Source organism: Tachypleus tridentatus, unplaced genomic scaffold, assembly GCF_004210375.1.
Source record: "Tachypleus tridentatus isolate NWPU-2018 unplaced genomic scaffold, ASM421037v1 Hic_cluster_2, whole genome shotgun sequence".
Lineage (NCBI taxonomy): Eukaryota > Metazoa > Arthropoda > Merostomata > Xiphosura > Limulidae > Tachypleus > Tachypleus tridentatus.
In genome coordinates this window covers 31,237,763-31,262,372 of record NW_027467782.1, presented here as the reverse complement: position 1 = coordinate 31,262,372, position 24,610 = coordinate 31,237,763, and the positions used below count along the sequence as shown (strand labels likewise).

Here is a 24,610-nt window from a genome sequence, read left to right as displayed (position 1 = left end):
GTCTCCGGGACCACTGGCAGCAAAACTTCACCGATATGAAGTTCAGGATCAGGGTGAATACCCCGTCGACGGCAAAAGTGCATGCATACAGTTTTGGAAAGAGAGAAATTAAAGCCGTTCGCCATAGTCCACTTCCGTACACAATTGAGGGCGGTTTGTAGTTGCCGCTCAATATATCTCATGTTTGACGACTGACATGAGATGTGAAAGTCGTCGACATACAGCCCATTCGCAACAGTGAGAGGGAGTTGTTCAGTGATGGCATTTATCTTTATACTGAAGAGTGTAACACTCAATACACAGCCTTGAGGGACTCCAAGTTCCTGTACAAAAGAACGGGAAAGTGTCGAACCCACACGAACTTGAAATCTCCTGTCCATTAAAATTTTTTTAATAAACATGGGTAGATGGCCACGTAACCCATATGTATGGAGGTCTCGCAAAACGCCATACCTCCATGTTGTGTCGTAAGCCTTCTCTATGTCAAAGAATATTGATACAAGGTGTTGGCGGTTGAGAAAGGCTTCTCTGATGGATGTTTCAAGACGAATTAGGTGGTCTGGGGTGGAGTGCTGTCGACGGAACCCACACTGGGTGGGCGAGAGGAGGTTGTTTGATTCAAGGAACCAAACAAGACGAGCATTAACCATCCTTTCTAATGTTTTACAGAGACAGCTCGTCAAAGCAATTGGACGGTAGTTTGAAGGAATCTTGGGATCTTTCCCTGGCTTAGAGAAAGGTAAAATAATAGCCTGGCGCCAGGCATCAGGAAAAACATTATCCTGCCAGATCCGGTTGAAAACAATCAGAAGGACATCAAGAGAAGCAGGAGATAGATGGTGCAGCATGTCATAATGAATATCATCAGGTCCAACAGACGTACTGGCAGACCGATGAAGGGCCATTTTTAGTTCCACCAGGGTAAAGGGACAATTATAGTCAAAGAAACAGTCAGTTCAAAAGGAAAGAGGTGATCGCTCTGCCCGAGTCTTGATGGCCAGGAAGGTGGAGGAACAAGCAGAAGTGCTAGATACCCGGCAAAAGCTTTCACCTAGAGTGTTAGCGATGTTCCGAACATCAGTCACCTCCTGACCATAAATACATATGCAATTACGTAACTAAACAAATCGACTAGGTCATTAACAACAGATAATGTACAAGTTTAAGATCTTGATCATTTGACATTTTCGAATTACAGTGGATATTAGTTGGCCCTGCAGTAGAGCCCTAGATTACAGGGTATCAGGATTTTATAGGGCCACGCGATTCTTTACAGTAGGTGTCTGTGATGAACAGCAGAAATAATCCGATTATTTTAAAATAATATATCAAAAGCAATTCAAACTTATATCACATGCTCATTACACAATTAATCACCAATGTTATATCCAGAGATTTAAATATACGTCTCTTTTCATCATGAGTCCACACGGGCTGGTTCAGTTACTTTATAAACCAACTGGCAAAATGTATAATTTATCTCTACTCTGTTATTACAATATGATATGTGATTATTATACTTTAAAAGTTGCCACTATATATTTTTTATGGCTACATATACAAACACAGTCTGGACCTGTTTAATTACATCTCTTATTAACGTATATAACTTTCACTAACTTACTTCTCTCTATTAATTTGGTTGCATAAATATACACTGCTGGCCAGAAAAATTAGCACATATACTACTGGCCAAAATTTTAAGGCCAATGAACATAAAGAAAAAAATGTGCATTTTGCATTGCTAGACTCAACCACTTATTTGAGTTGAGCTTCGAAAGACGTAAATAAGAAAAGGGAAAATAAAAATAAAAAACTTTTTAGGATTAATAGGGAAAATGTGAATACTATGAAATTAGTATTCCAACGTTACTGACACGATAAGGATATCCCACCAGAGACATTTTCTACACGACACAGTGGAGGAGGTTCCATCATAAATTGGGGTGTTTTATCCTCCCATGGAACAATGGAGCTTCAGGTTATATTGGGGCGTCAAACAGCAGCTTGCTACATTGGCATGTTGGAGAGAGCATCTTTGTTGACTGAAGGCCCTCGCTTGTGTGGAAATGACTGGATCTTTCAGCAGGAGAACGCTGCAATCCACAATGCCCGCAGGACAAAGGACTTTTTTGTGTCGAATAACGTGATTCTTTTAGACCATCCAGTGTGTTCTCTCGAAATGAACCACATTGAAAATGATTGTGGATGGATGACAAGGAAACTCTATAGAAATGGACGTCAACTTCAAACAGTGCATAATCTTCGTGAAGCCATCTTCACCACTTGGAATAACATTCCAGCGAACCTTCTGCAAACGCTTATATCGACCATGCCAAAGCGAATGTTTCAAGGTATTCACTATGACGGCCGTGCAACTCACTGTTGAGACCTCTTGTTGGGCATTTCCTACCCTGTTTAGGACTTTCTTTGGTATGGTCTTAAACTTTTGACCAGTTAGTATTTCGGCTAATTTCATAGTGTTCACATTTTTCCTATTAAATGCAAAAAACGTTTTTGATTTTTATTTTGCCTTTTTTATTTTCATCTTTCGAAGCTCTACTCAAATAAGTGGTTGAGTCTAATAACGCAAAATCCATATTTTTTCTTTATGTTCATTGGCCTTACAATTTTGGCCAGCAGTGTATATTGGTTGGCTAAGACCTAGAACTTTCTACAAACTACGAGACATTATGATGTGGCAATACTCACTTAAAGAACGAGAAAAATTCAGAAGTCTTAGTAACATGACATAAATTTACAACAATTGAACATTGCAATAAATAACTCGTAAACAGTTTCATAAGCAAACCATAACTATCGCTTCTAAAAATAACTTACTTTAATGCTCGCACAGTACAAAATAAAAAATACTTTCGTAATAAAATTAAAACAAACAGTGCGTATATCTCACAACAAGCCCCTCTTAGAAAAAAATTAAATCTTTTATATATATAATATATACACAGCCTGTTTTCAGTTCATCCACAAAATCTACTCTCACAATCTGAACCAATATTTGCAGTCTCCTTGATGGTCTCTCAATGCATAGAGTAGACTTCGCCGTTACTGAATCCTTGTTCATGTCTTGATCTTACGTTGCACAAAGTATGTCTTACCTGGTCTATCTGTGAATACATCTTTCTGGAAGAGTAGATCTTATAGTTCTTTTTTTCTGCTTGCTAGTCAGTTCTTCACTTATATTGACGTCCTTGTATGTCTTATCTCTACCCAGTAGTCTTATATCTAATGGGTCTTCATCTCCTATGACAAAGCCACTATCTTCTGGTACTACATCTATGACATCAATACTTGCCATATCCATACGTGCCTCAATAACTGCATTCATTAGATTTTCTTTCATCACAAAGTAATTCCTCAATGGATTGACGTAGTAGATTTTGCTCTTCTGATTACTTTCACCCTACAGTCCAGTCTGGTGGGCATTTCTTGCACTTCAAATGGTCCTTTCCAATTCAGGGTGAGTTTGCTGTTGCTTGTAAATAGCAAAATAAAGACCTCGAGAGAGCTGACAGATTTTCTTTAGTTAGTTTTTGAGGTCTAACATAAACCTTTGTGTGTTCTTAACTTCTGATTCTTTTTATCCATTCTCATCGTTTTTAATGTCTGCATCAGAATTCATATTGTTCTTCTGTTTAGCCATCTAAACGATCAGATATTGGACCAACTTTAAAAAAAAATTGCTTGTGTTGGAGTAACATTGCTCTATTATCTATTTATTATTAGAAGCTGAAATATTGTTAGCATCATGTTGGCTATAATCGTTTAGTCAATGTAAGGTTGATGAGCAATAAATAAATAAATAATAAACTGTTGACTCAAAATTTGTGTAACATATACTTACTGTTTGGGCGATGATAGGTCTAATGTCACAGCTATGTAATGCCTCAATAGAGAATTATTAATGTTTAGTACATACAATGTCACGGTTATGTAATGCCTCAAAAGAGAAGTATTTATGTTTTCTACATACGACACTTTTTTATCCGTAGTACATTGTTAAAAGCATGATTTAAATTTCAAAACACTGAACTTTGCAATTAAATGAAATAATAATCAATTAACAATCTCAACAACATATACTCACCTAATTCAGAAAATATGGGACATTAATTTTAGTGCTTACATTTGACATCAACATTCCCTCTGGTAAAAAAGGAAAAAATACAAGTGTCTTAGCTGGAAAACATAACCTACAACACCGCCCTTTCTCTGCACCATGAAGTCTCTTGAACAATCCTATTTCCAAAAAGTAGTATTTAAAATTAAATTTCCATAGTTATCACTAAAATAACATTGATAGTTAATTACTTTAATATTCTTATTTCAATTATTAATCAATTTCAATGTGTCTGTTGAATCTGCTGTCACACCAAACTGTGGCCAGGATTATGACATTGAGAAAATGAATATATTTCCTCAAATATGCCATGAAAACTCATCCACGTTATCATGCAGCCTATCAAGTGGTTGTGATGTACTTTTTCGAGTCATGATGCGACATACTCATGACCTATATTTATTTGAAATGATTTCTGTTGACGAATTCTCAACAATACGAACAGTGCTCGATGAAGTGAAAAATGGCTTGTGCTTTTTCGTTTCGCAGTAAACGTTTTCAGTATAAGCCGCAAGCACACGACTCCAAAATATTGGATGTCTGTAATATAACCATTATTATATTCATAACACTCGTGTCAAAGGCAAACAGAAACTTGCAGTCTTTGCTTTAATAATTTATCACTAGAGCATTAACTAGGGGCATACTTCAATGACTAAAAGGCATTTGGACAATATAGTAGTGATGAAAGCACCAACAATGGCAATTCCAGTTTTCTGATTTTATAAACACCTTACCTGTGATTTTTCCAAATTTATCTAAAGACGAATGTTCTAGAAAATTTCCTTAATACATGTTCATCATTTGGTTGTACATTTGTAACACCATCCTAATGAATCGGTTATTATAAATGTTAATTAACCTTGGGAACAAACTAATTAACAGCGGTGAGTCTATGAACTTATAATGCCACAGGCCCTCTCTGATACAGCGATAAGTTTACGGATTTAGAACGGTAAAATCAGAAGTTCGATTCCTCTCGGTGGACACAGCAGATAGCTCGATGTGGTTTTGCTGAAATAAAAAAAAAAAACAACACACACACAACGCCATAATTCGGTATTCCTCTAGGTAGTCATAGCAAACAGTCCATTGTGGTTTTACTATAAAAACACAAACAAACAAAATGACTAATTGACAAAATTTCAAACATTTTAAACTGAATATGTCAATGATTTGGTTTACATAAGAAACGAACATTAACGTATACAACTCAGCCCCATATGAATATTACGGTCATATTGATCTTCATATATATTTATATCTTTATTTATTTTATTCAATATTTTGACCTACAAATAGTCAAATGTTGTTTTCAGTTTGTTTGGAGCTAAGAACAGTGGTACACCACGGTTTGTCTGTGCTATGCCCATCACGTATATCGACACCCGGTTTCTAGTTTTATCATAATTCCGTAGATATACCCATGTGCCATTGGGGAACGTCAAGTTTTATACTAATTATATATATAATTATACATATCCAGTCTTTCCAACACAAATTCGAGTTATAATATCGGCAGTGGGAAGAGCACAGATAGCCCATGATGTAACTTTGTTCTTAACAATAAACAAAGTTTTCCTTCTCTAATGTCCCTCTCTTGTATTGCGATAAGTCTAGGATTTACAACGCTAAAATCAGGGTTTTGATTCTCTTCGGTGGACTCAACAGATAGAAAAACATACACATAGAGTATAGCCAGGTGGTTAAGGCACTCGACTCGTAATACGAGGGTCACGGGTTCGAATCCCTGTCACATCAAACATGCTCGCCCTCTCAGCAGTGGGGGCGTTATAATGTGACGGTTAGTCATACTATTCGTTGGTAAAACAGTAGCCCAAGAGTTGGCGGTGGGCAGTGATGACTCGCTGCCTTCTCTCTACTTTTTACGCTTCTAAATTAGGGACGGCTAGCGCAGATAACACTCGTGCAGCGCGAAATAAAAAACAACAACAACAAAAAACCTTCTCTAATACTGTAACACAGAATGTGCGTCTGTCTGTCTATTGGTCATGCACTGATGTCATAGCAAAATACTGGGTGACTTAAATAGTTTGGCTTCCTCTCACTTACAGTAGTTTAGTGTTTATTGAAAATTAAAGACATATTTGGACTAAAATATACAAAAAATTGCGACATTATAAGAACAGAAAGCTACTGTATTTTGTAACAGTAACTTACAAGTTTAGTTTATATTTGAATGTCTCTACTGTTTTAATTATCTCAATAATAATTCATTGATGAAACCATGCCACACTACTAGTCTAAAACCTAATATTCAGTCAGTTCTGAATTATCGTACAAGCAAATCAACAGACAGACACGCACGCGCGTCATTGCGAATGATTTTAATGAGACAATCTATGGAAAGAAAAACAAAGTGATTCCCTATATAACAATGTATATTTAGGCGAGCCAGCGAGTTTTAGTAACAGTGCGTTCATCAATAGTCTATACGTCATGTTGCCTAGCAATTATGATTAATTTGATATTGTTGTTAAGAGAGAGGCTGAGAATATCGAATTAAAACTTGAGCTACGAATTTGAAAAAAATATTTGCTGTTTGCTACTATAAAGAGTCCGTTGGTTACTGAGGTTTGTTTTCATTATTTGTTTCCATTTTTTAAGTTTAAAATCGTAGAACAAGTAAGAGTAAAGGTTACCTTTATAAACGTATAACGTCCCATAAAAGACGAAGTGCATAAACCTAATAATCCGCGCGAGGCCTAATACTTTCGCTAGCAAACATACGAGGGTAGCTTTGGGCCCAAAGTGTGAAGACAAAATTTTTCTGTTAGATGCCGCTTATTTTTTTCTACTCTGGTTACTGTCCACAGCGACTAAATGATTTTCTCTCGTAGCATTTCAGTAAAAGTTTACAATGCCAATAAACGCTTCCTCTACAGTCGCGCAGATAGCCAAGTGATTTCCGCAATAGAACACCAAATCACCCTCTTACAGTCTATCAGAGAAATGGCTGTCTTATTATAAACCATATTTACAAGAAATTTATCGAAACTGAATAAAAAGGTATTAGTGTCTCAATTTTGTCGTAGAAAGAGAATCGCTTCCTTCAATATATAAATTACAAGATCTCCTGTGTAAAGGTGCAGTTTCCAACATTACAAAAATATATATGTTGTGTTGCGTAAATATAAAGAACGAAAACGAAGATTGGAATACAGCCGATATATTTATTATTAACACAAAGTTTCTGTCCTTTTACTCTTCACACAGTGTAACACTAATTCTCGTATTATCTCTATCACTTCAAAGTGGTGCAGGAGTTCGATTTCGATGTGGCTTTGCTGAAAGAAAAAAAAACAACACACACACACAACGCCATAGTCCGGGATTCCTCTAGGTTGCCATAGCAGATAATCAATTGTGGTTTTACTATAAAAACACAAACAAAATGACTTACCGACAAAATTTCAAACATTATAAATTGAATATGTCAATAATTTGGTTTACATAAGAAACGAAGAATTAACGTATACCGCTCAGCCCCATATGAATATTACGGTCATATTGATCTTTATATATTTATATCTTCATTTATTTTATTCAATATACCGCCCTCGAAAGAGTGAAATGTTGTTTTTAGTTTGTTGGAAGCTAAGAACAGTGGTACACCATGGTTTATCTGTGCTCTGCCCATCACGTGTATCGAAACACGGTTTCTAGCTTTATCGTAAGTCCGTAGATATACCCTTGTGTCACTGGAGAACTTCAAATTTTATACTAATTATATGTATAATTGTACATACCCAGTCTTTCCAACACAAATTTCGGTTCTAATATCGGCAGTTGGCAGAGCACAGATAGACCATGATTTAACTTCGTTCTTAATAATAAACAAAGCTTTTCTTCTCTAATGTCTCCTTCTGGTATAGCGGGAAGTCTAGGATTTACAACGCTAAAATTAGGGTTTTCATTCCGCTCGATAGACTCAGCAAAAGCCAGATGTGGCTTTGAGAAAAAAAACAAAAAACCACACATACACACACACACATGGGATATAGCCAGGTTGGTAAGGCACTTGACTCGTAATCCGAGGGTCGCGGTTTCGAATCCCCGTCACACCAAATACTGTAAAACTTCAGTGTTATCGTACTAGCAAATCGACAGACAGACACGCATGTGCAAGATCGCGCATGTTTTTAATAAATGAGTCTGTGTAAAGAGAAAACAAAGTGTTCCCAATATAACGATGCATACATAAGCGAGAGAGCGCGTTTTAGTAACAATGCCTTCCAACAATAGTCTATACGTCATGTTGCCTAGTAATTATTATTAACCTAATGCTGTTGTTAAGAAAGAGACTGAAAGTATCGAATTAAAACTTGAGCCATGAAGTTGATCAAATATTTGCTGTTTGCTACTACAGAGAGTCCATCAATTAAAGAGGTTTGTTTTTTATTATTTGTTTTGTTTTTAAGTTTAAAATTCCCTCTAGTCTTACACTACTAAATTAGGGACAGCTAGCACAGATAGCCCTCGAGTAGCTTTGTGCGAAATTCAAAAACAAACTAACAAACTAAATGCCGACATAGTTATCAACCTAATAATCCACGCGAAACCTAATACTTTAGTTAGCAAACATACGAGGACAGCTTTGAGTAATATATTATTAATTGTTCCCTTATTTATACACAAGTTTTAACACTTCCAACACCTTGTCAGTGTTTTCTTAAATAATCGATACGTTTCATTTTCTCTCCGTTATATATATCATTTTAATGTTTTACATTAGGTTTAATCTTAGTTTAAACAAGTCTTTTGACAAACATTTAGTTTTCTCTTACACGTATGGGGTGGCACGAAGTAACGTGTTTTTGGCTTCTTTATCTCATGGTCCCAATGGATATGAATCCTTGGGGTGGCTATCCTTAAATATATAGCACTATTCGCTGATACTTTTATAACACACCACAACATGAAACGCAGATCGTGTTTGTCAGCATCATATCTCGAACTCGAGATCCTCGATTCCCTAATCTGCTATGGTAACGACAATGCCACACTCAGGCCACTTTACGTTAGTGTAATGTATTTAGTGATCTATTAAACACTGTGCTAGCGACCACCAGCTTCTGCAACGTGCTACATTATACACTCAAGTCTTAAAGGTTCGTGTTATATTATAAGAAACAAAAACTCGAATATTATTGTCGTATTACACTCATCATTGTTTTTTTATTAAATCTTTTATTACTATTATGAAAAGAAAGGTGATTATCATCACTAATATTTATCTATTTGTTCACTTTATTTTCAGAATTACAAACCCATGTTTTGGCAACGTATTCTTAGATTTGCTTGCCTGGTTTTGGTTGCCACAGTGGTGGAAGGACAGAAGATATATGACAATCTTTATCCTGACAAGTCTTCTTCCACTGATAAAAACGAACTACCGAAAATACCAAATCAAGGGTACAATAAGCAGAATGACATCCCTGCAGTAACGCATAAAAATAAACTAATGTATCAATATTTAGGCAATTGGATAATGAATACTTCAAAAAAATATCTTGATTTCGTTGGATCTGATCGTAATAATCCTGAACAGTATAACCACGATTACAGACTAGATCAGCGGCCATCCTACGGAAGTAGTTCTGAATTAAAGAAAATTGATATACCCATGAAAGATCAAAGTATATACAAATTTCTAAACAAAACTCATAATAAACATTACAAAAAGTTTAATTACGGAGACGCCGACAAAGAAGAGCACACTAAAAACAATTTCAGTTATAATGGGACAATCCAGAAACTTTTTTGGGATAAAATCGAACTACTGAAAAGAGCAAATCAAGGGTACAATAAACAGAATGGCATCCCTCCAGTAACGCATAAAATAAACAAATGTATCAATATTTAGCCAATTGGATAATGAATGCTTCAAAAAAATATCGTGATTTAGTTGGATCTAATCGTAATAATCCTGAAAAGTATAACCACGATTACAGACTAGACCAGCGGCCTTCGTACGGAAGTAGTTCTGAATTAAAGAAAATTGATATACCCGTGAACAAAGACGCCAACAAAGAAGAGCACACTAAAACAATTCACAATTTTCCTTTCGCTCAAGAAAGAAATTTATGCATGAAATTATACTCAAAGAAACTCTTAATTATATTATGAAACGTTTAATTAATGAAATGGCTAAAGAGCGAAGCGTTACTGGTATCAATCATACAAGAAGCACAGAAGAGCACACTAAAAACAATTCACAATTTTCCTTTCGCTCAAGAAAGAAATTTATGCATGATATTGTACTGAAAGAAACTCTTAATTATATTATGAAAGGTTTAATTAATGAAATGGCTAAAGAGCGAAGCGTTACTGGTATCAAACATACAAGAAGCACATCAACTGAGATTCCTACTACTGTTACACCATTGAAGTAAGTATGATTTTCTGCCCAATGTACGTGTATGTTAAATATTTAGCTGCATGACAAGTTTAAAACTTTAAACAGGTACTTTATAGACGTATCATATATACTATGTTTAGATAATTAGTTGTGAGCACAAAGGAAATTCTCTGGTTTAGGTTTACGATTGCAGACTAGGTAGACTAATTGTGTTTTTTTTTTAAACCTAACGTTTAAAAGAATAGAAAAATCAATAACCCAGACGCTTTTGGAAAGTGGACTTTCTTTCATCGGGAGTATTTATTTTATTACTGTTTATTTTACTGCCCGTAGATTTTCATCTGTTATAAAACACCTCATTTTGCTTACAACGGCTTGTATGCGATTTGTTGAAGGTTTCTACAGCAGGCTAACTTTTCAACATCTAAATCATAGCTTCAACATTATGATCATTAAATATACGAGGGGTCCGTGTGGCCCCAGGTGTGAGGTGGATATTTTAACGTGTACTAACAAATGTTAAAACTAATAAATTTAATTTATCTGATTTAGCATTGATATTTGACATTTTTCATCTTTAACAAACAAATGATTTAATTAGGGATACCTGCTCCACAAAGCTTCATTAAATGCCTATGGTAAACTGAGTCCTTTTTCTTTTCTTAAAATAGTTTGCCTTTTTAACACAGTCTTAGTCCTATTCTTTGTTTTCATGTGTAAGAAGTTTCCCACTAATCTAAAGTACTGTAGAATCACATACAATATTCCTCTTTTTTATTTTTCCTTGTAGGTAATGTAGTATTAACAATTTGTTTACTGTCAAGGTTTTTTATTTATCATGTCTTCATGGACTGTTCCTGTGTTAGATATTTAAAATATCAATTCTTTGTAATAATTTTCATCGATGTAGGTATTTTGTAAAAAAAAAAAATACATTTTTGGCATTTTTGTTTATTTATTACTTAGGAGGAAAAGGGCGAATTTCAATGAAGACTTACTAAACCAGCCGAGGAAGCAAGGATAGCCAACCTATCATGAATGGTCATCACATGCAGAAAAAAAAAGTGTACATTACTTGATCTTATCCTTGCTGTACCCTGTGACATGATGTTGCCTTTGTTCTTTGTATTTTGACACTGACTTTCTCAAATTAATGTTTATATTTGTTGATCTTGGTTAATATCATCACACTTGACACAATATGAGAATATTTTTTTCTTCATCTTATTAGTGTTTATTATTATTATTATTATAATACTTCTTTCTGCAATTTTTTTATTTGAAGTAGAAAATTTCAAAAGATGTCTTGGTTTGAGAAACATTTAATGAAAGTAAGTTATTTCAGTCTTTTGGTTATGGGAAAGAAATAACAGGTTCTATTTGTGTTTAGTAGTATTTTTTGGAAGCCTAAGTTATGAAGGTAATTGTTTAGATGTCTAAATCTGCAGATGTCCATTCTGTTTTGTAAATAATATGAACATTCAGTGGAGGATATTTTTTGTGTGCATATAATTTAAAACATTTTCTGTCGGTGTGTTATGGTTGTGGTTATCTTTCAAAATTTATTTTATCAGTAAAAAAATGACTAAGTGTGTAGTTTGAATGATACTTTTGTCTTTACAAAATTAAACGCCCTTTTGGAAAAAATGAATGGCATTATAAGTTATTTCAAGGATACCATGCACTGAAATTATGTCAGACCAACCATTTTTCTTGTCATAATTACTTTGATATCAGCTGTGGTAACTTTACAAAGAAACACATTCTGATTTGTTTACATTGTTCAGGTAACCAAGAGTAATGTGCAGTGGTGTAATTAAAGAAGAATGCTAACATTCAAGGATATTTTATTTTTAAATTGTACTTTTAAATTAAATCCTTCTTTTACATCATTGACAGGTCAAGACTACATTAATTTTTTGGGGTAAAATCTCTGGATAAGCAAAAAAAAAAAAAAAAAACATAAATGAAGTCGTTTAATTTTGAAGCATCATTTAACAAGGGAATGAAATTTGAAAGCCTTCTGTACACATTTTGAATTTTTAAAAGTACAAGTATTATTGCAAAAGAATAAATATATGAAAACTGACTCATTTTTACCAAACCAAACAACGAACTGGCATATGGCTCTACAAGGTGTCTTAATAACAACAAGATCAAAGCATAGTTCCATAATCATCATTATTGTTATTTGTATATTCTGTGGCACCTTAAATTGTTATTTTTTCATGCTACATTTTACTTGTCGATGTGTAAAACGTCAGAGATAATATTCTTCTAAAAAATGTATATACATTTTACCTGTAACATTCTGATGTACATTAATATTCTAACACGTATAAAATGAGAAAAAACGTAAACAGATGGCCAGTAGAAGACTTAGAAATAGGAGGTACTAACGTCGACACGATGGACGAAAATTGCGATAGTTTCAAAAGTAAAGAATATAAAGAAACTTAAATATAATGAATGTTAAAAAAAGAAATAATTTGAATATATGAGGCCCTGAATCTCTAAACTCAATACTTCAAAACCTTTATTTACATATACACCTTCAACGTATGTAAATTATTCTTTATTCAGACCGAGCCTCTCAGTGGCTCAGCAGTAAACTGAGGGATTTTAACACTATAAGTTTGTTGCTCTTTCCGTTGTGGATGGCATGCTCAGTGCAGATTTCTGGATATGTGAGTTTCCACCAAAATTCGTGTTATAGGAAATTTTAAAGGCCGTCAATGTTTGAGAAACAGCGTGAGGTTTAATTTCTGTGTCACATTCTTGTTAAAAATGCTCAAGTATCTGCGGTCATGTGGCTGCAAGTATACAATGTCCTTATATGTAAAAATATAGGGCACAGTGACCTTAGTTAAAGTCGTCGCGAGAACGAGACAGCGATTTGATAATTAATCAAGACAAATTATCTACATTCATTCTACCCCTATGTATGGCCATTACTTAAGTAATTAATTAAACACAAAAGTAACTTTATCAAACCTCACTCATTTTAACTGTAACACAGAATTGTGCATTTGTGTCTTTTAAGAGGAAAATAACTTGGATAACTCCATCAATATGGGTATTAATAGGAGCTAAATAGGTATCAATTATAGTTAACAATGAACTCCATACTATATACATATTGCTGTGTATATAAACAAACCTATTCCATATAATTTGAAGTTGCCTCTTTTCATTACATTCTGATTTCAAAAGATATGTACGGTATTTAAGACGTAAAATAGGATAAAATACAAACATAGAAAAATGTTACTGCTTATGTAGGTGAGGGTAATGGTAATGTAGTTTTGGTATGTTTGAGTTTTTCGAAAGCATTTAACAATGTGATACACAGAAGGCTTGTGAAAAAAAGTCTCGAAAGATGTGGGAAATAAGTTAGCAAATTGGGAAGAAGAGTGGCTGGATAAAAAAAGCATAGGGTTGTTACAAATGGAGTTCAGTCAAACTAGACTAATGTCACAAGTGGGGTACTTCAGGGCTCACTCTTAGGACCTTTGATCTTTTTGATCTACATCAATGATATAGGTGAAGGAATAGTCAATAAATATTTAAATTTGCAGATGATATTAATGTCTTGGTTGTTGCTGATTGCAAAAAGGATGCTGCTGCTTTACAAAAGGATTTATATCATTTATTGAGTTGGGCTAATAAATGGTAGGTGTTTTTTATATATTAAATACATGATTATAATTCGCAATTTGAATTATAAGTGATCCATATTTCTTTGTTTTCCAATGTAGATTTTAAATCATTATTCTGAGCGTGTTTATAAATTGAGTGTCCGAATAATTTGCCTCTAAAACGTTTATTACATGTCCCTTTTAAAAAGTAACAACATCTCGTAAGCACCATGCGACGCACCTTAAACCAAAATGTACTTATGATACATCCCTTTCTACTGCTACCCATAATGTAGCAAGAAGAGAATCGTTTTCCATTCTTTACTATTGTATTTAAAGCCTTGTCTACTTGGTCATTTGGAGACAATGTGACAAAAGGAGATTTTCGACTTAAACCATCTGTAGCATTGAAAAGAATTTTGACTAATGATGCAGAAAAAATTTCCAGTTTTCAGAGTAGTGACGCCACTTTTCTCCCCTGTATTCTTAAATACATGATCACCATCAGTATAGGGGTGTCGGGTAAATGCTGCTATATTATCTGTAGATGTTTTTTTATCGACTGGATGTGACGTAATCTGTTTCGTTTCTCCTGGAGAAATGGAAGTTTCACAAGGAATATTCATATGAAGTCTTATTACAATTTTCCAAACACACCACGGGTACTGAAACTGCTTTGAAACTTTAAGCTCTTTACTGCTGAGCTACGTGGGGGAAGGTGGGGTGAAAAAACTTTAAAATATATCAAATTTTGGGAGGCAACAATGCCATACTTCTGAAGTTTGAAAGGTATATAGTTTTTTGCAATCTAAAAATTAAATATAAAGATGAAAGATATTAAATAATTAAATTGTGGTAAAAAGGTTATATGTGTGTAAACACAATGAAAATACACGTGAGCGCATGCGTCTCAATATCTACCAGCTCTGGAATATTTATATTCACACACATGCGTTATAGAAAAGCAAATCTTTCAATCCTTTCAGCCCGGCATGGCCAGGTGGTTAAGACACTCGACTCGTAATCTGAGAGTCGTGATTCGAATCTCCATCTCACCGAACATGCTTGCCCTTTCAGCCTTGGGGCGTTTTAATGTGACTATTCTAAAATAGTTAACAATGTGGTCTTTGTGGTCTATCTTGATCAGAAATTCAAATCATATGAATGTATTCACGCAAAATTATTGTGATACCATTCAACCTATTTCTCTAATTGAGTGTCCACAATATATTTATCTAACAAACTGATGCAATAAATAATGCGTTTTAATGCAGAGGTAAACCAGTGCTTGTATCTTAGTAATGCTGTTGTGTAAAAATATACAATTAATTTCTTCTGGTGTCTTCAATCATGCATGATAAAATATATCTCATAGTTTTTCTTGTTGATATCAAGTGAATGTTTTATTCTTAACTTTCTTCAATGTTTTTTGAGGTATCTCATTTTTAAATATTTTTTTAATTTTGATGCACTTTGTTTTAACTGCCATAAAATGGTTGATTTATTTCTCTTTTTATCTATCTGTATCTCTTACCATTTCTTTGTATCTATCAGTAACCAACACATATTGTTTGTAACTTTTCAAAACCTAAGCTTCGTGAAAAAAATCAGTAAAATGAGAAGAAAACAATATCATAAATGGATAAGTACATCATGTAGATATTAACAAAATACTACTTTAGCGTTGTAGATAGTTAAAAAATACTACATTTTAGCGTTGCTATTCATGCATGTACACTATACTTTATCAAATTTTAGCAGGGTTTTGCTTTAAAAATACATTTTTAAAGTGTTTTATAATATTCTGTTTTTTGTTGTTGTTCTTTTTTGAATAACATAGTATTTATGTTTGGGAGTTTGAAAACTACATGCAAAAATATAAGAGGTAAACATTTTTTGAAACTGTTTTGCTGTTATATTGTAGACACATTTGTGGAATACTGAAGGTTAAGTACTATACATTAAAATTATTTTGAATATGCATATCAATAAATCACGAGACAAAAACAGCAAGACAAAATTAAGTCGATTTGTTTTTTATCCATTCTAGTTACCAGCGAAAGTCAACATTCCCATTATTTTATAAAGGTCGAATAATCAACAGGCACACTTTTGAGCTGAAGTGTAATAACCATTCAATGTGCATCATCCAATCAAAAATAGGTATCGATTTATTCCCTCAAGAAATTGTGCACAAGTGTACTTAGATTATCAAAATTAAAGAATAACCTCACACTTGATATTTATGTGACAAAATTGTAATTTCCATTAGAAATAATTTACCTATGTGTTTGTTGTTCGTAATAAAAAAACAAAAAATTGCTATTACTTTGAAAAATGGTCTTAAATTTTACAACTTAAAACATTTTGTAAGGTTGAAATTTCACAGTAATAAAAGAAATTATAAAATATCTGATTTTAGTTTATGCGTGTTTTTATTTAAAATAACAATGGTCATTTTAATTTATTGCCACTAGATGACAAACTTTAGCGCATGGTCGAAATGTTATTTTAATCTATGAGTTGTTTATGAATCTTCAGCTATCAAAAACAAGGATAACTTTCATTTAAAATATTTAATTTGCACCACCAATCAGTTTTTCTTTCTACGCACCGCTATTTCTATAGTCAGTTAACTATTTTATATAAAATAAACATTTCTATGACTGAAGCAGTTTAAGGCTAAAGAAATGCTTTTCGTAACTTGAAGTTTATAAAACAACACATCTAGAATTCTCACGCTTGAATTTTCTTCCGCTCATTTAGAGATTAGATAGAATATTTATCGCGAATGATATTTTAAGTAACATAAATAATAGCTAATTACGTTGAATATGATTTGCTTATGCACAAAAAAAAATACTGTTTTAATATTCTATTAGTTTTAAAATAATATGTGAATATTTGTATGGGAATAATGATTAAAATATCAATAATTTTTAGAAGGTCTAATGTGAGAAATGAAGTTGCACTTAAAAAATAAAAGAAAATTATAAATGACATTTATCGGTGCCTTCATTTAAAGCAGTTGCATTTATTTTATTTTTTTTATCACGAGGCAAAATAATAAATTATAAAATGAAAAAATAAAACCTGGAGCCCTAACATCAACATCGTGTCGATCATGATGGCAGGCTAAGAATGATAAACGGATAATGTAAACTTTGAAACTGTGCAACAACACTGTATTCAGAAATCTTAGCTGTGAAGATGATAAAACAATACAGTTACGTGGTATTTTATATTAAGTACCTAATTCGTAGAGCATAGTTATCCAAGAAGAAACAAAATATATCTCTTACGTCGAATAAGATATTAAACTGTTCTAGAAGCATTTTAGTCTAGTGTTGTTAATGATTTTGCAAAATCACACTCGAATTTAACATTTTATAAATGACTTGGACAACAGTGGATTTTACTAGTGATGTTGCGAGATATTGTACGGTGAAGCCGTAATACGACTACGTTGACACATCGTCCGAAACGACTCATGAATCTTCACGGACTTGGCTAGCTTTCAATAAACATTATTAGTCTTATCTACATAAAAGATCACAATTTCTAATAAAGTATTTGTACTAAAAAATTAATGTTTTAATATATGGAGTCCAAGTAGTCACTACTCCTAGTGTAAAGTGATTTCAATCTGATATTTAAAATACTTTTCTCCATTTGAAAATTAACAAATTTATTTTTTACGTAATCCGAAATAAATTTCCAACTTTTTTTCGAGAAAGCTTCAAATATTATCTGCTACATTAACTTTCCTAATTTTATGTGAAATCGTAACCACCATACAAAATAAATCAAAATTATCCGTCTCCTTTCTTTCTATGGTAACTTTAAAATGTAGCAAGAAAACCATAGTTGCTTAAACGAAATAATATAAAGTTCTTAACGTTATACACCTGTTTTTTAATTACATTTAATTGTCACGTGTAAGATACCAACTTCTACAGCTTCATTTCCTTTGTCCAGTGTCAGATAATGACTTGTACAGCTTTCTTTTATTTATCACATGTGAGATACTGACCTATACAGATACTAGATTGTACAGCTTTCTTTCCTTTGTCACGTGTCACATACCAACTTATAAAGCTTAATTTCCTTTGTAACGTATCAGATACTGAAATATACAGCTGTTTTGATTTGTCACGTGTCAGCTACTGGCGTATATAGTTTCCTTTAATTTATCACATGCAAAAGTTTTGAAAGCCAGCACAGTCCTCGGGGTAAACATTCTTCTCTTGCTCCCTTTCTCTCTCTTTTTTAACATTTTAAGAGCTTATTAAAGAGAAGATCCTAAATTAGAACAGTAACAAGTTCATAAACAAGTCAAAATGATAGACGCAGCCGTTTTAGTTCAGAGTATAAGCTTGAAACATCAATAAAGTAACAACAGATATTTATTAAATGTATAAAGTAAAAAGTATTTGTTAGTTATTACTCAAGTTATAATATCAGTTATTTTTTAATCAAGAGTGTATATGGAAAGAAAAGCCAAAAACTATGCTTTTTATGATTAAATGAAGATATAGCTAAAAGATGCTTTGTGGGTTTTACTGTATAACCAAATTTCTTTCCTCCAGGTCCACGGGCAGCTGCCTCCATTGCTTCCATGTCAGCGCGTCTACTGACATGCTATTATAATCGCGGAATAAAACTTTGCATCAGAAAGTCCTCGACAACTTTAAATAACCAATCTGTTAACTAAAGTCATTTCAAAACAATGTGTTTTGAGTTCTACTGTTTTATAGTTCTGATAGAAGAAATTATTAGCACCACAATGGCTCAGGGGTATGTCAGCGGACTTACAATGCTAAACAACGGGTTTCAATACCGTGAGGGACAGAGTACATATTGTCTATTGCGTAACTTTGTGCTTAATTAAAAAACAAGGAAATATTAAATTTTTCTTTCTGAGGCATCGCTAGGTACATAGAATCCTCGAATAATTATTTTAATAAACAGGAAGTAATGAAGTATAATAAAATATGTTTATGAAGTAGTGACCACTACAAGAACATAGCGAGAAAGTTGTCACTCTATGATCAAATGATATCTTGTTTAAAAAGAACTGACATTATCATAAACAACAGACGAATGATTCAAAACAGAGATTCAGAGAAACCCGCTGATAATCTTCTGTTATGTGTTTAGACTGGAAGAAATAGATGCTGTCAAGATTAAAAGGTGGTATGAAACTTGGATGATGAACCTTGGATAATGGACCGACAGTACAGTATGGGCTGGTGCTTCCGGTGAATGATTAACTAACAAACTTAAAAGTTCGTAAACAGGAAAGAAACTTTGACCATTTGAAGATGTATTCTAACGAGCTTAGAAATTCATAAACAGGAAGCGAGCTGGCACTTTGAATTATGAATAGGGCGACAAATCACTTCTCCACTCGTGTAAAAGGTTCTATAACAGACGCCAGAATAGAGAAAAATATTGCAAGCACTCCGATCGTTCAAGGCGAAGGAGAAAAGATGTCTCTTACCGTTAGTAGAGTGCAGATAACTCTCGTGTAGTTTTGTGCCAAATTGAAAAGCAAAACCGTTAGTAGAAACGCCAATTCTGGCGTAAGCTCTTTGTAAGTATTAAAATGCTATTATTTCTTAAATATCAGTCATCATGTTCAAAAGATAAATTGTGTAGATATTAAATGATTGTTGCCTTAAATAAACGTGTTATTGGAACTCTTAGTCTCGAGTCTCTTTGTTTCAACTGTAAAGCCTCGAGTTAGTACCTGCGTGCTCCATTAGCCCACTGCATCCTTACTTTAAATAAATATTTCATGTTACAGCAGGCAATATTAGTCGAAACTCCAACGGCTAGGCCGAAACATCACACTCTGCATGTCTTGAAGTCAGCTCACGACCACGTTACATTTCTTTCTGAAGCCGAACTGAATTTGTGGTATCTTTATGTGGATGTATATTTGATCACTTTTGCTTTTTTTACCGTCCCAAAATCCTGGCTTCAGTAAAAATTCCACTTAACACTAAACGTCGGGACTTTGAATCAAGGGTACAAATGTTCGGAAAGTCTTTTGTTTGTTTGTTTTGGAATTTCGCACAAAGCTACTCGAGGGCTATCTGTGCTAGGCGTCCCTAATTTAGCAGTGTAAGACTAGAGGGAAGTCAGCTAGTCATCACCACCCACCGCCAACTCTTGGGCTACTCTTTTACCAACGAATAGTGGGATTGACTGTAACATTATAACGCCCCTACGGCTGAAAGGGCGAGCATGTTTGGCGCGACGGGGATGCGAACCCGCGACCCTCAGATTACGAGTCACACGCCTTAACACGCTTGGCCATGCTGGGCCCTATAGTGCATAAGTCACTGTGCAGTTTTGTAATCATATTTTATTTAGTCTATTTCAAGCCAGCAACTGATAGCGGTGTTTAGAAACAAAATAAGAAGGATCCAGGCCTGTATTGATGTCAACGGGGGTCACTTTCAACATTGTTTATGATTGTCACTCATATTTACTTCCTGTATTCTTTTTTGAAACATGTCTGTTAATAAATATTGTGCACAGTGACTTTCCGAACACCCTGTATAACTTTTTTTAAAAAAATTAAGTGACTGATATCAATCATAAAAGAATAACTTTAAAAAATTGTTGCCTGCAAAATTTATGTACATGTCGGTTCATGTATGTTTTTTTTATCTCTGTGATTCACTAGAATAAGGCGTTGAAATTTATATAATTACTAAACAACCACTGTAAATTATTATTACTGTGTGAAAAAATAAACATTAGTGTACAAATACATCATTCATTCCTAAACTTTTGTTTCGGCCATTGGTCTACCAGACCTGACACAGCCGTTAATTTTTTACAAGGTAACAATGCCGTAAGCGTCCACTAACAATTATATGCAGTGACGAATTTTATTAACACTATTACACTTTGATTTGTGTTGGAATTACGAGAATGTATCAAACTTTATATCTGAAGCTGGGATTTTCAAAATACGAAACAAACTTAATGAGACCTATCGTTATTGCTGTGTATATGTATAACTGAACGTCGGCTATATTTCATTACAAATATGACGTTTTTGACTTCTAAAATATTGCGGGTTGTGCTCACAACTACAAGTTACTGCAATCCATTTCTATTATTTAACCTGTATGTTTTCAAAGACCACGGAGTTGGTCAGGAATCAGGTGAGTGGATGTATAGATTGTTACTACTACCGTGAGTTTTCAAAATCAATCTCACCCTCACCATTGAACCTATAAACATGCGTGTAAATTATCCGTTCAATTTCCGAATGCCACGTCATTTTACACATAATTAGTGTCTTCCTGTGAATAGGAAATTTGGCAAATTGCAACCTTGTAAAATGAACGACAAAGTATTCTGGTTACATGAACGTTGTATGCAAATTACTCTATAATTACACCTGCAATTAAATGGCAGTCAGAAGACATTATATAAAACTTCTAAATTATAAAGCATGTTAAAGTAATTTGAAATCCCACTATGCGACGAATACAAGTTTTCAAAATGTTAAACGTGATACATAATAATTTAATTTCATTCATAAATACAATCTTTACAGAAAGAAGCATTGGTGTACTTGCTACATACAAAACTTAAGAATACATCTTTAAAACTAGAATACTACAGAAGTGAATGCTCATGACCTAAGCCCTTAAATCTAAGTATATTATTATAAACATGCCCAAGACCTATCAAATTCTGTGTACGCTATTGTATTACAGAATGCAAGATATAGAGCAAACGCAGTAAATAACTAAGTATGTTGTAATTCAAATTATAACAACCATAAACCAAATTGCCAAAGATGTAGGCGATAAAAAAATTAGCGAAACAAACGAGTACGCCAAAATAACCAAACAATTAAAAAATAATATACTTATAATTGCTGAAAAAACAAAACAAATTGAACTATTGCAAAAGTAATACTATTTACAAAAAAGGGTAACATAATATAAAATTGTTTGTTTTGTAATTAAGTACATAGCTATACAAAAGCCTATCTGTACTCTGCCCACCACTGGTATCAAAATCTGATTTTTAGGGTTCCAAGACTGAAGGTCTAACACAATTAATAACTAAATACGTATATAGTAAAGAGGAATACTATTATTCTTTGTTATCAAACACAATATTTCTTATTCAAAGTACAGTTAAATTAATTTCCTCCATCGCAAATAGAATACAACTACCTCCAAGAAAAATCAACCACAATAGTTTTAAATAAAGCTGTGAATGTAAAACAACAACAAAAATGCATCATATCTCTCAAAAACGATTAGCATAAATATATAATGTAGGAGCTAAAAGTTACGACAATAATAAAAACTCGTATTTCGGAAACCAAAATAAAACATAAACAAAAAAAGATAACAATAATGAATTAACAAATTAAATAATAAACTTAAAAGTTTATAAATATTATGTATTTTTGATAAAATTGCTTGCAAAATTATTGAAAAAGAATACCAATTTTTAAGATTCATGTCACCTTATGAGATTAGCTGTATCAGAATGGTTCAAATCAAACCAATTGCAGTGAGGTTACCTTTTTTTTGTCACTAAAAACACAATGCATAAATTAATGCTTCTGACATCCTAGTAACAGGTAAGAAACATTCTGAAGACTGTAGACATTTTTGTTTCACAATTTATTTCTCATCAGAAAATTATTGTTTTGCATGTTGCATGTATGCAATTTCGTAGGAGAGGTAGCCAGAAAAAAACACGCCAAAAATCATTTGTGATGACGAAAAACACACTTGAAGTAAAAATGTATCTCAAAAAAGCTGGTATGGGTATAAAAAACTTTTATTAAAATAAAGTAGAGAACAACGTTTCGATGTTCTTAGGTCGTTTTCAGGTTAACAAAGAAAGAGTTTGTAAATGACCATTGCTGGGCACATGTATTAAAGGAGAGTGTAAACGTGTACGGGATCGTACATAGCGTTGCAGTTTGATGTTAGGCTATTCATTAGTGTAGTTATGTATAAAGGTGTTCCTTCACATTGGTTTTAGTTGTTGCATAAGTAGAACTTCTTTTATTTTGCGTTAGTTTCCCAAATTAGTATCTGGGCGTTTTCTATGGGCATGTTGTGCTTATTTGATTTGCAGTGTTCAAAACATGTGAAGGTGTTTGTGTTCTTTGAATCTGGTTTCCAAACCATTGACAAAATTATATGCACACACCTAGATCAACAACAAACAAACAATAATCAATTCGAGGATACAACAAACTACAAAACCTTACACTGCTGCACACCACAGTGAAAAGATAACCAACATTTGTAAAACATCTTAATAAAACAACTTTCCAGTAAACACCAAATTTATTGAAAACCAAGTGGAAAACTAAAGCCCATACTATGTAAGAACTACACTGACAAACACAACACGCGCAGGTAGCCCTCGTGAAGCTTTGCGAGGAATTCAGAAACAAACACAACATAAGCATACTAAGTTGGGAAAGAAATGCGAAATCTAAGAAGTCCCACTGATACAACAACTACAGCCAATATAAAGGAACATCTTTGTACCTGTACCAATTAATAACCTAACTGCAATGCCACCTACAATCCCTTACATGTTTACACTCTCGTTCCTGAGACATGTGCCTAGTTACAAACTTTCTCTTTGTTAACCTGAAGATGACCTAAGGTCGAAACATTGTTCGCTACTGTATTTTAATAAAGGTTTTAACACTCATACCAGTAGTAAGCTTCACTGTATAAAAGAACATTTTAAGCAAGGTAGAATTTTATTTTACCTTAGTTGCGTATTATTTATAATCTCTCTTCAGACAATAAGGAGGTATTGAGAGTTAGGAACGATTCAACATTGTGAAGTTACACACTTTTCATTATTTACATACAACTTCATTTCTCTAATAACAAATTGAATTTTTCTTTTCGATTTTACTACAGGGGATAGCGCGAACGCAGTCCTCCACTACCAAAAATTACACGCTCCATCATTCCCAGTTTGGGATAGTGGCATAGTTCCACCCACCCAGAGTGCAATGGGCGAGCCTCGCTCTGGAGAAGCCACCTTGTTGATAATGGCATTCTCAGCGCCAGGTAAGTATGCTCTATAACAACAACAAAACTGACAGGTATTTTGTTTTGAAGTACTCTATCCCCTCCGGGGGTGCTCAGAAAGATGGCCTTTCTCTTCGCCCCACTCGTGATTTTAGGGTATTGAAGCAGCTACCCAAAGAGAAGCGAAAAAAAAGTGACGGACGAGATCATCCTTAAATAAGGTGCGAACTCTGAGCAAGCAAGGAAGACGAAAGACCGACAAACTGACACCAGACACCCATAGATGATATGCGAATACCACAAAATCAAGGGCCGATTTAGGGTCCATCAGGGCGGCCGGGATCTGTAAATCCAATGCCAAAAGTTAGATGTGTGGGAAACGGGAGAACCC

General features: G+C 33.8%; 2 protein-coding genes, 1 long non-coding RNA gene and 1 other non-coding gene across 4 annotated transcripts in view; 2 read left to right on the top strand and 2 right to left on the bottom strand.

Annotated features, from left to right (window-relative positions):
- Window positions 1–2,906: 2,906 nt before the first annotated feature.
- The window catches only part of LOC143242415 (proliferation-associated protein 2G4-like), a 35,599-nt gene continuing 13,895 nt past the window's right edge, over window positions 2,907–24,610 (bottom strand). Inside the window, exon 5 of the transcript XR_013022629.1 lies at window positions 2,907–3,664. The gene's annotated coding sequence lies outside the window, so the exon portion shown is untranslated. The remainder of the gene's footprint in view (window positions 3,665–24,610) is intronic.
- LOC143242258 (uncharacterized) lies at window positions 8,411–10,028 on the top strand. Its single transcript, XM_076485628.1, has 2 exons — window positions 8,411–8,551; window positions 9,423–10,028. Exons 1-2 carry the CDS (start codon window positions 8,495–8,497, stop codon window positions 10,026–10,028), a joined length of 663 nt encoding a protein of 220 aa, XP_076341743.1. The 5' UTR covers window positions 8,411–8,494.
- Window positions 18,256–19,869, top strand: LOC143242416 (uncharacterized). The gene is made up of 2 exons (XR_013022630.1): window positions 18,256–18,393; window positions 18,751–19,869. It is a non-coding gene; the product is annotated as an uncharacterized LOC143242416 (long non-coding RNA).
- LOC143243467 (U1 spliceosomal RNA) lies at window positions 24,103–24,266 on the bottom strand. Its single transcript, XR_013024593.1, has one exon. It is a non-coding gene; the product is annotated as a U1 spliceosomal RNA (small nuclear RNA).